At 42.9% G+C, this 12,837-nt stretch overlaps 1 protein-coding gene across 1 annotated transcript in view; it reads right to left on the bottom strand.

Annotated features, from left to right (window-relative positions):
- The window catches only part of Ptchd1 (patched domain containing 1), a 54,013-nt gene extending 49,147 nt beyond the window's left edge, over positions 1 to 4,866 (bottom strand). The window contains exon 1 of the mRNA XM_021153790.2: positions 4,295 to 4,866. Within this exon, the coding sequence (XP_021009449.1) occupies positions 4,295 to 4,645 (351 nt within the window). The 5' untranslated portion in view covers positions 4,646 to 4,866. The remainder of the gene's footprint in view (positions 1 to 4,294) is intronic.
- Between the last annotated feature and the right edge of the window lie 7,971 nt (positions 4,867 to 12,837).

Below are 12,837 nucleotides of genomic sequence, written 5' to 3'. Positions count from 1 at the left end.
TTAAATTCCATTAACCTTGTTCAAAATTTATTTCTATCAAAAGTACTTAAACATGAACAACTTAAATAAAATGGAAACTCAATATTTGATTCAAGTGAGATTCCCTAGTAAATGAAACAAACACATCTTTAGTGAGAATATGTTCTTTCTCTGGCATGGAACTAAATATGCTCTGGGGGTTTCTTTGCAGATGTGGACATACTACATAATACAAAGGAACTTGTCATAATTAATTTGAAAACCACAATACATTTTGATTTGACTGCAGAGGTTATCAAGAGAAGAAACATGCTTTTTGCTTGAGAACTGCCAGTAAAGTTATACAAATTAAAACATAATTTACAAGATACATTTCACAGTACCTTCTATGGAATTTTCTTTACCTATTGCAGGAAAGCTTTAGTAAGTGAGAAAATGTGTATTCAAGTATTTACTGAATATCAAATATCTGCCAGTCGCTGTATGTGATCTAGGCTAGACTATACCTGGACCCTGCCAGAGAACAAGAACTTCACCATGAAAACAGCCATGTTCACTCACCCAGTAAATTTCAGTTTAGAATTTTGTCTTCAACTTTTTATCTATTGATAACTAAAAATAATGTTTTGCTTTGGGTATTTGAAATGCATATATATGTATATATATATATATATATATATATATATATATATATATGGCTAAGTTAATTAATATATATGTGTAAATATAAGTATATAAATATATTCATTGATATCAGAGAAGATTGTCCAAGAAAATAACCTTATTTTCCAATTAAACCAACAGTATAAACGGGCCTTTAAAGAAGACTTTGGTCAAATATACTTCAATTTGATAATTTTAAAAGGTCCATTTAAAATCATTCAAGTAGCTTATAATATGAAAAACAGTTAAAGGGAAAGCAATATTGTGAAAAATCACACTAGGATATGAATCCAAATCTGTGTTCTAGTTCTATCTTTGTATTTCTTCATGGATACGTCAGTTAACTTCTAAAGAATATCATGCCCACTTGTAAGATGGGGTAACAGTACTCTTTTTCAATATATTTAAACATATAATATGCCTTTAACTTGTAAGTGGCCCAAAGATGATCAGAATACCCTGAGGTGTCAGCTATGCCAATTCTTCTCCCTACATGGATAGTTGCAGAATAAATTCAGTATTTTCTTGGCCGTAGTCTGGATTAATTAAAAATGAGGACATCTTAAATGTCTTCTTATATAATCATGAAAACATTTATCAATATAGGTCCTTCTTTGAAAGTTGCCGAGGTGAATATCATTGTTTTTATGTTGACAATATAAGGAGCTAAATTTAATTTTGTAGTGAAATAAAAACTTTTGAAGATCAATATTTATTTAAAGGGGCTCAAAACTGTTGAGGCCTTCTTAGCATCATTAGAGTCCATCCACTTCTGCATAAAATTTAACCCTGTCCTTGCAGCCTTCAGAGGAAACTATTGCTGGAGAAAGTCATCTCCCACATAGTATGGGGTCAAATTATTTACTACAGGGTCACAGTAAAATAATCACATCACTTTCACAAATTTGAGAAAGCACCTTTGAACCAGGATCAATGATATTTTCAAGCAGAATTTTTTCTGTTATTCTTTTAACTACATTTTAAAAGTCAACCTTTTTGTCATAACTACCTTTAGTTTGTAATTTTTTTTGTCAACAAGTAGCTGTTTTATTATATGAAGAACAGTATCCTTCATTGAATAGTATTATGTGAAGAAAAAACTTACACTTGAATTGCCTTATGCAGTCCTACAAGTTGCTTCCTCCAGTTTGGCAGCACCCAGAAAACTCAAGCTCTGCTCACTCATTTAACTTCAAATGAGATGCTATAAAATACTCAGGGGCTTTTAGTTGTAGTGTATAATGTTAAATATCTGTAGTGTTGTCCTCGGTGCTAATAACAAAATATTGGAATCACACTAGTAGTGGCAGTAACAGTAAGAATTTCATTCCCAATATCTTTTGCAAAGGACAAGTCATCATGTCTCTAAATGGAAAAGGGGGGGGGGGGAGCTCACTCCCACACTTTACATTACCATGACTACTGAAGAACCATTTTTTCTATCCCCCTGCTCCTTACCTAACAAATCTAGGGGGTGAGTTGAGTGTATAAAGAATAAAATGGATACCCAATTTATAGATTAAAGGGATTTCCTATGTTTCATAAGTATGCATCATTATAAACTATAAACTATATGCACTGATTGAGTAGAGAGCTGTCATTTGGAAATGAGTTTCTGACCACTATTTGACTTTGATTTGTTTTTACCCATAAACCTAAACCATGAAAAATCATCCCATTTTTTTTGAAACAGTCCACTGACTTCAAGACTGTCCTTTGACATGTAGGCAAAGCCAGCTTCTTTCTCTCCAGTCCCAGCCTTTTTATAATATGCCCCCCCCTTTTGTCTTGGACTGATTAAAACCAAACAGAAAAGAACATAACTGCAAAAATATCTGATTTGCCTGTTGATGTCTCATTAACCTTGACAATGAATGTAACTAGTGACTGCCTGTCACAGTAGCATGATGGTGTGTTAGAGGGAGAAAAAAAAGCCAATGGAAACATCTCAGAGGGAAAAATCCATGCATAAACAACTTAGTAGATCATCTACAAAATACGAAGCATTTCCAAATGCCCAGACTTGCTCCATTATACTTTCCTTAAGCCTGTGACAGTTCAACTACACACATTCTTGATAAAGCATTTCTAACAGTATTTATCTGTATCTCAATAGATGCTCTGAATTTTGGGGGGTTAAAACCCACTTTGATGTTGAAAAACAACCTCAGTGGGTGGGATGGGGAGCATTTCAAGACTAATGTTGATAAGGTTCTGCAATAAGTGAATATGTCTAGTGATTTGTGTGCCGTTAAAAAAAAATACCACAAGCCACTCAATACGAAAATGTTCTAATTCCAGTCAGTCCCCAGGCAGATTCCTTCTTTACTAATTGCTGGTGGATAGTATGTCAACAAACAGAGAGGGAAACAATAGAGGAAAATGAGCTTCTATCTAGGGACACAGGGTTACCTGGAGAGGAAGAGACAGAGTAAAGAATTTCCCAGGTTCTCTAGTAGATTCCCTTTGGGAAAAGGAGGGATCTAACCTTCCACCAGACCCAGAGACCCCATAGGAAATCAGCACTTTCCATTTCTTCAGCATCTCAGCTGGGACTGGGTCCTGCTCCACCCCCCCCCTCCCCAGCAGAAGCTGAAGTAAACAAACCCCATAGTCTCCACCTAGATTCACTCTCCCTTTTCATTTATTTTTCCTTCTATGATCTCTTCACTTTTCTATTTCCAGTCCTCACTCCTCGGCTTTTCTTAGGAACTTCTTGAAAGTTATCACCTTTAACCTCACTTTTCACAACAAATTCCCACTTAGGGCTGATGGCGCAAGTGGTTTCTGTTCTGTGTTCCTGAGATCTTCTCGGGGTCACATCCTGGCTCCTAATCTCCGGGCTTTGGATCTGCCCTTCAACCACGCGGAAAAAAAAATCCAATAAAAGTATATCAACCTGTTCTGTCTTTCCCCAAAGAAGTTGCGTTTACGTGGATTGAAAGTACCGTGGAAGATGAAATAACTGTGACTTACAAGCACCATTTCCTACTCTCAAATACAGACATGGCTACCTTGATCCTGGAAGAGTGGTCTGGTGGCCGCCCCGGTCCTCATCAGGAACCGCACTTTGGTTGGGGGTAGGTGGGTGTTATTTTCCTCACCATGCCAACTCACAGTCCTCTGTCCCTTACCTACTACCCACAGCAACCTATCCAAAAACAATTCGGGTGCAGCGACTAGAGGAAAAGAGAAGAAAAAACGGGAACAGAGAATGGTGTCTTTGAACCTCACCTCCCTCCTCCTGAATAGTATTTTATTCTCAAGTAGCGGGACTTTCTTGAATGTATTCTCTTGTTCCGCTTCTTCTTGGCCCAGTTAACCTAAAGCCTCCCTGCCCCCAAGCCCACTGCGACCAAAACAAGCGCACTAAAGCACCGTAGTCGCCACCGCCCCAACTGTTGCAGCAGCTGCGGGGTTACGGCAGAGGCGGGGAGGGCAGGGCCCAGCCAGGACCCGGACCCGAACGTTTCCTGCCTCCGAGCCTCTGAGACTCCAGGTTGCTGCCTAGGGGCGCGCAGTGCAGAGGAGCCCCCGTGGGAACCACTGCCCGGGACACTAGAGGTGGCTTCTGAGCCGGGACCCCGCGCGGAACCAGCCCAGCCAAAGCAGCCGCGGCGCCAGGGGCTGCCAGAACCCGCCCTGGTCTCACCTTTAAGATCAGGTCCGTGTGATGCTGGTCTAGCATGTTGGCTTTCTGGTAGGAGGTGACAATGACCCGGCCGTAGCGCCCAGGGGTCTGCAGGTCCGAGTAGAGCCGGTGCTTGGAGCGGTTGACCGGGAAGAGGCTGTTGACTAGGTTGCGCTCGATCTTGGCTAGGCTGTGCTGGGGCGCCAGCAGGTGCTCCACGCTCTCTTCGACCTGGTAGCGGCTGAAGCTGGCGCCGAGCAGGATGGAGATGAGCACCGGCGCCGAAGCAAAGAAGACCGGGTGACTGGCAATGAAGTGGCCAAGCCGGGAGAAACACGTCCTCAAGCCCCTGTGCAGAACCTGCCGCAGCATCCTAGAGCAGAGCGGGCGCGGGAGGAGGGCGAGGCGCACGCTCGGCGCGGGCTCGGGCGACGGCGGCGGCGGCGGCGGCGGTGGTGGTGGTGGTGGTGGTGGCGCCCGCAGCGGCGGCGACGGCGGCGGCGGCGGAGGCAAGACCCTGAGCTCTCCTGGAGCCGCGGCACCACCATCGGGGAGTCCCGCGCCGCGCCTCGGGAGGGACCCCTCCGGCTGGAGACACGCCCTCCTGCCCGCTGCCGCGCCTGCCCGGAGAGCCCCCCAGCTTGGCGGCCTCCGCGCCGCCCCCACCCCGCCCTACCCGGGGCGACCTCCCCACCCCCCGCCGCCTCCCAGCCTGGGGGGCGACACGCGACACTGCCGCGTTCCCGCTCAGAGCGGGCGGGGCTGGGAGCGGCCCCCGCGGCTCGTCATGACCCCACTCACCGGATCCCCGAAGCCAACGACGGGATGGCGCGGAGAGCGGTGGTGGTGGTGGCGCTAGCGCCAGAAGACTCTGCGCGCCAGCCTGGAACACGAGGACAGAGAATTCCAGGCTACACCCAGTCCCCTCCTCTCAGCGTATTCCCCCTCCCTCAGCTTGGCCAGCCAAGCGGGCTCACCCCCTTCCCCTTCCCCTGGCCTCCTCTGGGGAGACTCAGAGATAAATAAAGAGATGTCCCGGATTTTTCAAACAAAATAAAGTATAAGAGTTCTCCCGTTAGGGGGTAGGGTGGGGGTGTCGGGCAGACCCGCTTTGAGCCAAGTCTCTTCAGACGCGGAAAGACGCAGGCTGAGGACTGCGTGCGCCCCGGCTCTTGCCAGGCTCAGGTGGTGGCGCGCACTGGCTATTGCCGAGAGGGGGTGGGGAACCGAGACGCTCCAGCATTTAAATCACGCCTCCTCCCAAGTAAGAGCCATTTAAGATCTCCCCAACACTGCAGCTCAAGGGGCACCACAGGGGACCTGTGTGCATTTGGAGCCTGTCCACCCCAAATGTGTTCTAGGACAATCTTTCTCCCAAGTCCCAATTTTAGGGTCGCTCCAGAGTGGATTGAACTGGGCAGTTGTGCAATCCCTTCACCACTCTCTTCACCCTGTCCCCCAATAAGAAAAGTGCTGATAATGACACTCGGTCAGTCCATGGAACTGTCTGTCTCCAGGCTCCTCTTTTCCCTCCCTGCCTTTTTTTCCCTCCTCCTTCTCCTCCTCCTCCTCTCTCTGTCGTCATTGTCAGGTCTGGGGGATCTGGTGCGGTGGAGCTGGTGCGGGGCCCCCCTGCGGGTGTAGACTGGGAAAGGCTGGTCGGGGAGTCAGTACTTAACCCCCTTCTCTCACTCCACCTGCTCCTCCTCCACGCGCGACAGTGTGCGAGTACAGGGACCCTTATATCTGAACAAGAGATGTACTGGTCTCTGAGTATGTCGAGCCGCAGGGGGCGCGGGGGAGCCAGAGGGGCTCTGAAGGCTTGGCAAAGTTGGGCTTGTGTGTGTGTGCGCCAGCCATAGCTAGCAGGCAGCCACTGTGGTTCCCCTCGCACTTCCCCTCGGGAGATTTCCCGAGAAGGCGGACGCTGGCTTCGGCCTGGGACAGACCTGCGGCGGCGGGAACGGCCACGCACAGGTACAATTTAGCGCGTTTATTTGCGCGCTCCGAGCCCCGGGGTCCGTCCATTGGAATGCAGACAGAGTGGGATCCACGGAGTCTGGGTCACTAATGCTCCCCGTCCCTCCAAGGTTGGGGGTGGGAACCAGAGCACAAAGAAGGGTCCTCAGGTTCACAAACAGCTCCAACAGCTTAGTCAGCCCACTCCACACCGCTGGTCTGTTTGCTCGACCTCTAAGTACCAAGGGTCAAATGGGAAGTGGCTGTGGCAGCAGGAGCGGTCCCTTGAGTGTGCCACACAACTGAGCATGGACATGCATATTAATCAAAGCAAAAAGAAGAGGGAAGAGTGGGGGAGGAGGAGAAGGAGGGGGGAGGGGGATGGAGGAGGGGGGAGGAGGAAGAGGGAGATAGGGAGAGATTCAGACTGAGCCAGAGATAGAGAGAGCCAGAGAGCCAGACACAGACACTTAAGACAGCTCAGGAGTGGCAAAAAAAAAAAAAAAAACGCCTGAAAGAGGCATTTTCCTAAAATCCCTGTCCCCTAGACTCCCCAACACCCTCTACTTCTCAAACTGAACTTGAGAACTTGTGCATTGGAGACAAAAAAGTCCTGGACCTTGAAATCCTTTTTTTTTTTTCCCCCTTTTTTTCTTGTTCCTTTCCCTATGTCACATCTATGTTCCTTCAGCAATGGCTACAACTGCTGATCTATCCACTCTGGGGACACACTTGTCCAGTTCAGCCCGAGATTTGTTTCCTAGGTCCTTCCACCTGTCTCTTGCTGATTTTCTCTTTGCCTGTGCCCGCTTTTCGCCACCCAGCTCTCTTTCCCAAGGCTCCTCGGGACACCCAAGCCCCAAAGCTTCTAGCCAACATCCGCCTTTCACTCTATATTGCCCTTCTTAGGAAGGGTTTACGGAGCCGCTAGAAATTCCCCTGCCACATTCCATTTGTGCCCTTCCCCCAGCATCTTAATTTCAGCTCCCTGAGATGCTGCTGCTCTGCAGCGCTTTGCTGATTCACGATGATCACGGAGCGAAAAGCCTCATTGACTTGTGCCCCTGCAAGCGCTGAGGTAGCACAAGTTCCTGCAAGGGCATGGGTGTTGGGAACCCCCTCCCCCGCCCCCTCACACTGCTGAGGTGCTAAAACGCAGGGTGGCTGCCCTGAGTAGCTCTTAGTTCTGTGAAAAAGAGAGAAGGGTGCACTAGGTGGGAGTGGCAGCAGGAATATTAGGAACCCAGCTCATTTCCACTAAACTAATCCCAGTTGGTGGGTGGGCACCTGTCAAGAGACCTAACATCTGTCTTTGTTACATATACACTGATGCTGTATACCGCTGAAACAAAGTAGAACAGAAATCAAGTCTACTTGGGAAGCTTTAATATTTGGGAGAAGCTCTTTTCATTTTGAAATCTTTGTCTTTCCAAATAGTTCCCTCACAACCTTGCTTAGCCTCATCCCATTGGTCTTTGGTTTGTTTGTTTGTTTGTTTGTTTGTTTGTTTTAATGTCAACCTTTATGCAGACTAAAGAACCAGTGCTCTCTCTGCAGTGCCTAGGGTGAATATTAGAGCAGGAGACACTGCATTGCCCAGCTGTCCTGGGTGGGATAGATCAGTTTCTTTGAGACTGAGACATTGCCATCTCACTCTTCCAACTCTTGTCTATCCCAAGGGGGAACTTCTACCTTTCCTGCTTTGATGCAGAGATAAAACCTCCTGATACTGAATCTTCAGCTATCTTTTATTATATACAATACAGTTAGTATTGTCTAAATCAAGCTAAAAGAGATGTGAAAGGGAAAGAGAAAAGGAGAAAAGCAGGAGAGGAGAAAAGTGTGCCTTTCTCTCCGTGTGTGTGTGTGTGTGTGTGTGTGTGTGTGTGTGTGTGTGTGTTGTGCACTGTTTATCTACATTTAGCCTTCTAGGGAAGCATTGCTATTTCTAAAGATTTTGGTTTGTATTTGGGACAATAACACTGGGAACCTAGCTTCTATCACCATTCATAGATGATTTCTTTATTTGATTAAGTATTGATGCACATTAATGTACAATTTAGAAAATAATGAAAGAAGGAAAAGACCTTTTTGCCACTGCCTTTGAAGGTAACCTCTGTTAAAAATTACTTGCTACATAAACACAATATTGAAGTAAGTCTGTAACATTTATAGCTATGGAGCTGAAACCTGCTCCACTGCTTACTACTGGCCATTTATTAGGTAAATAAACTTATCCTTTATTTCAGTTCTCTTTTCTGGGAAATGGGAATAATAATAGAATATCCTCCATGGAGTTCCTGCAATAATTTAAGTAGTTTAGAAGGATATAAAGTGTTTAATATAGTACTTAAAATATCACAAACACCCAAGAAATGATAACAATTATAATTAAAGTTTTTTTGTGTGGGTGTGTGTGAGAGAGGAGAAAGAAAATCAGTCTCTGATTCCAGGAATTGTCCTAGTGTTTTCAGATGGCCTTGACGTTGATAAGAGCTGGCCTGATACTACCATCTAAGCTTTGGTGTTCTCTTTGTGAACATAAACCATTTCCCAAAACACGAATGTCAAATAAGAGCATTGTGTAACTGGAATGGATTAAGACCAAATGAGGACAACTCCATAATCATGTCTGAACACAGACAAAACATGAATCTTGTCTAGCCCACAATAAGTGAGCAAAGAGGACATTATTCTAGTTAATCAAATTGACTATTGTGGTCTTTCAAAAACAAATCAGTTAAACTATTATCCTAACCCCCCTCCAGATAAAGGCTAATTAAAACGCCCACTCAAGAAACTATTCCTGTCAAACCATATAATGAACATCTATTTTCTATGTAATATTCTCTTATTGAATTGTCCTTTAGATCTCCATAATAAAATGCAGCCTGTAGTAGTGTAGTCCTGGTGGTGTTTGGCATTGAAAAATATGCATATTGTTTATATGTTCCTTTTAAACATTAAGGATAGCAAGTATGGGTCATTATTTTTCTATTAAAAGCATGAACATTTCCTCATGTCAATTAATATTGCTAAAAAAATCCTAATAATGCTAAAGAATTCCTTCATGTAACTAAACTTTATCAGAAGAGTTTAAAACAATTTTATTATAAATAACACTGAATGGAAGATCTGAAGATTGTGTTCATAATGTATAATCTCTGACTGCTCTTCTGTTTATTTTTAAGATCAAGTATCCACCACTACATTTTAAGTAGAATGTTCCTAACAAATGTTAGTCTCTCTTTCTGCCCTTCTTTTCCTTTCCTTTAATTTCCCTTCTCTTCCCTTCCTTCCTGATCTTTTCTTTCCTCTTCTTACAGTTAGGCCCAGATACTTGGGTTTTAGTTAGCTATAGATATAACCAAGTTGATAACCAAGATTAGCCATTGCAATGACCAACAGCAACTAGAGGAGGAAATGGTTTATCTCACTTATGGTTCCACATCACTGTCCATCATCAAAGGAGTCAAGGAGGCAACTCAAGAAGGTCAGAGATCTGGAGGCAGGAGCTGGCATAGAAGCCAAAGATGAATGCTGCTTATTGGCTTACTCCTCAGGGCTTAAACAGCCTGATTTATATAGCACTTAGAACAATGAGCCCAGAGTGGCAACACCCACAGTAAGCTAGGCCCTTCCACATTAGTTATCAGTCAAGAAAATGCACTATAGGTGCATGCTTGCCCATAGGCCAATCTATTTGGCAGACATTTTCTCAATTGAGGTTTCTTCTTCTAAAATGACTTGTGTAAAGTTGACATAAAACTAACGGGCACAACATTTAAGGTCAGTTTAAACTTGTGGATGAAAGGAGAATATGGGCATGGAAACTCTAATATCTATTTAAGATGAAAACACACGTTATTTTTAACCATATTGTGTAAGTTTTTATTATGGCATATTGTTGTAATTGTTCTAGTTCACCATTCATTATTATCACGTTTTTATTGATTCTAATTTGTAGTTTAAACCATACCATGGTTATCTATGTATGCATAGGAAAAAGACAGAAGGGTTTGATAGTGACCATGGTTCATATCTCCCCAGGGATTCTTAGATCACATGCTCCATTAGTGAGACAGAACTTTAGAACTTTCATTTTGTTTTTGTTTTTAATATAGTAAATATATAATAATATATATTTTACTTCATAATAATTTTCATGAATATCTTCTGATGATTTTCTTTCCCCATCTCTTTCTAGATCCACTCCTATTTTCACCTCTCTCTCTCTCTCTCTCTCTCTCTCTCTCTCTTTCTCTCTCCCTCCCCCTCTTTCTCCTTCCTCCTCTTTTTGGAAAACAGACAAACAAAAACAACAACAAAAACAATGAAACAAAAATAAAGCAAAAGAACAATAAACACACACAAACATGCACACAAATCCAAAACTCATAAAAACACAAAATGAGAGACCATAATATACAAGCAGAAGACAAATAAGAAAAAAAGTGTCCAAAAGAAGGAATAAGAGACAAAGAACCTCCAAAAATACCACTGACTTAATTTTGTCTTGGCCATCTACTGCTGGGTTTGGCATGTACCCCTAAGTGTGGTTAATAACCCAATGAGATAACTTTGGAGAAAACTCCCCGAACCCTCAGAGAAGGAATTTGATAGAGACATCCCATTTAGGGCGGAGAACTCCAAAGTTTCATGCTCTGCCCATCGTCCAGTTTTGGGTCTACTGTAAGAGGAACTTTCTTTAATGATGGCTGAGTGGAGCATTGATCTAAGTGTATAGCATAAGCGACACATTTTTATATGTATATGATTGTTGTGCAAATGTTTGCTGATTAAACATCCAGGTTTTTAAAGATGTTCTGCTAACTTAGCAGGATCTCCATGTCATCATGAGTCCTTTGGAGTGATTCATTATGACATAAGGAAAATTTCATACAATATCCTTTTCCTTGATAAACAAAAAACTCTGAGTTGAGAGGGATCTCCTTTCTGTATTGGTTCATTGATAAGAATATTTTGTGTCCTGGATATCCTGGAGGAGTTAGGGGAAGGACTGAAAGAGCTGAAGGGGTTTGCAACCCCATAGGAAGAACAATATAAACCAACCAGGACCCCCCCCCCCAACCATGAGCTCCCAGGGACACTACCCAAAGAGTACACATGCCCCCATGGATCTAGCTGCATATGTAGCATAGGATTACAGTATCTGGCATCAATTGGAGGGGAGGCCTTTGGTCCTGTGAAAGCTCGATGCCCCAGCATAGGGGAATGCTAGGGTGGTGAAGCAGGAGTGCCTGGGTGGGTGGGTGAGCAAGGGAAGGGGGAATAGGATAGGGGGTTTTCAGAGGGGAAAGCAGGAAGGGGATAACATTTGAAATGTAAAAAAATAAAATAACCAATAAAAATTAAAGAAAAAAGAATATTTTGATACATATCATTTGTGTATCTGTGCTTATTTTAAAGCATTTTGCTTTTAGCAGTTTCAGATGGCTAGGTTAAAATCTTTTAGCTTTTATCTCCTAATAGAATGTGTTTACATGATCTTTACATTTCAAACTCCTTCACTTCTTCAAGGTTCTCCTAATATCCAGGCTCATATATCTAATAAGTCTTTTCAGAGCACACCACACCAAGATCAAATAGTTTAACTCTTGAATAATTGTATGCAAATTCTGTCAGTAAGAAAGGCAGTAGTATGGTTGGCAATTAGGAGAACAGACAGAACTTCCTTTCTCTTGGCAAATTTGTAGTCTAATTAGGTTGAATGAGTATAAATAATTAAAATATAAATTACTGTAAAATAGTGACAGAGATGAAGTTCCATGCTCCTAGTGTGTATGGGCTCAAAAAAAAAGGCATAGCACAATTGTATACACAGAGGCATATATATTATTTGGTTTGTTTCTGACATTAGAATACCCTTAGCCCAGAGTTAGGATCTTTTTTATTATTTTGAGCTCCTTGTGTATTTAATGCAACACAATATTTTTATATAATATTTCTGTTCTCTTAACATAGTTTCAATTTTCTAATAGCCCAAGATCTTACCTTGAACTTTAAAATTTTACATTCATATCCTCAGTGGCAGGACTTGTCAAAGAGAAGGTTTAAGTAAATACATGTTGATGGTGAAGTAAAGTAAACTGTATGAATTGGCCATGTTATTTGAGCATATTGATACATTTAAACAATTGATTTCTGAAGTTTCTTCACTCGATCCAGTAATAGATGGGTTTTAAAAAGAATAATATAACAATTCTGACCTTACATGTCTAAAACATGTTTATCTACATAAGAAATTTAGGCTATAAACAACATGGGTAGGGGTGCTCATTTTAACAAACCCCTTAAATTGGATGAGCATAATTTAATATGCAAGTAAATGTTGCAAGTAATCAATGAGCATCTTTCCATTAAGCTAGGGTGAATGTGACATTGATGTAGACATATTTTACAAAGAACAATTTGAAGCACTGAGCATATTGAAAGCAGAAAAGTGTACATGCATTTCAAAAATAATCTTGAACTTCTGAGTGGGCAGGAAATTGAATTTTAGTGTACATCCGCTTTTGATAGCCTTTTGGTCATTGGAGTGAGCTATTTGAGGTCTCCTCTGTTCTCATTTTTTTGAATAGTTC

Source organism: Mus caroli, unplaced genomic scaffold, assembly GCF_978045245.1.
Source record: "Mus caroli unplaced genomic scaffold, Mus_caroli_1 scaffold_5, whole genome shotgun sequence".
Lineage (NCBI taxonomy): Eukaryota > Metazoa > Chordata > Mammalia > Rodentia > Muridae > Mus > Mus caroli.
This window is presented reverse-complemented; position numbering and strand designations above follow the sequence as displayed.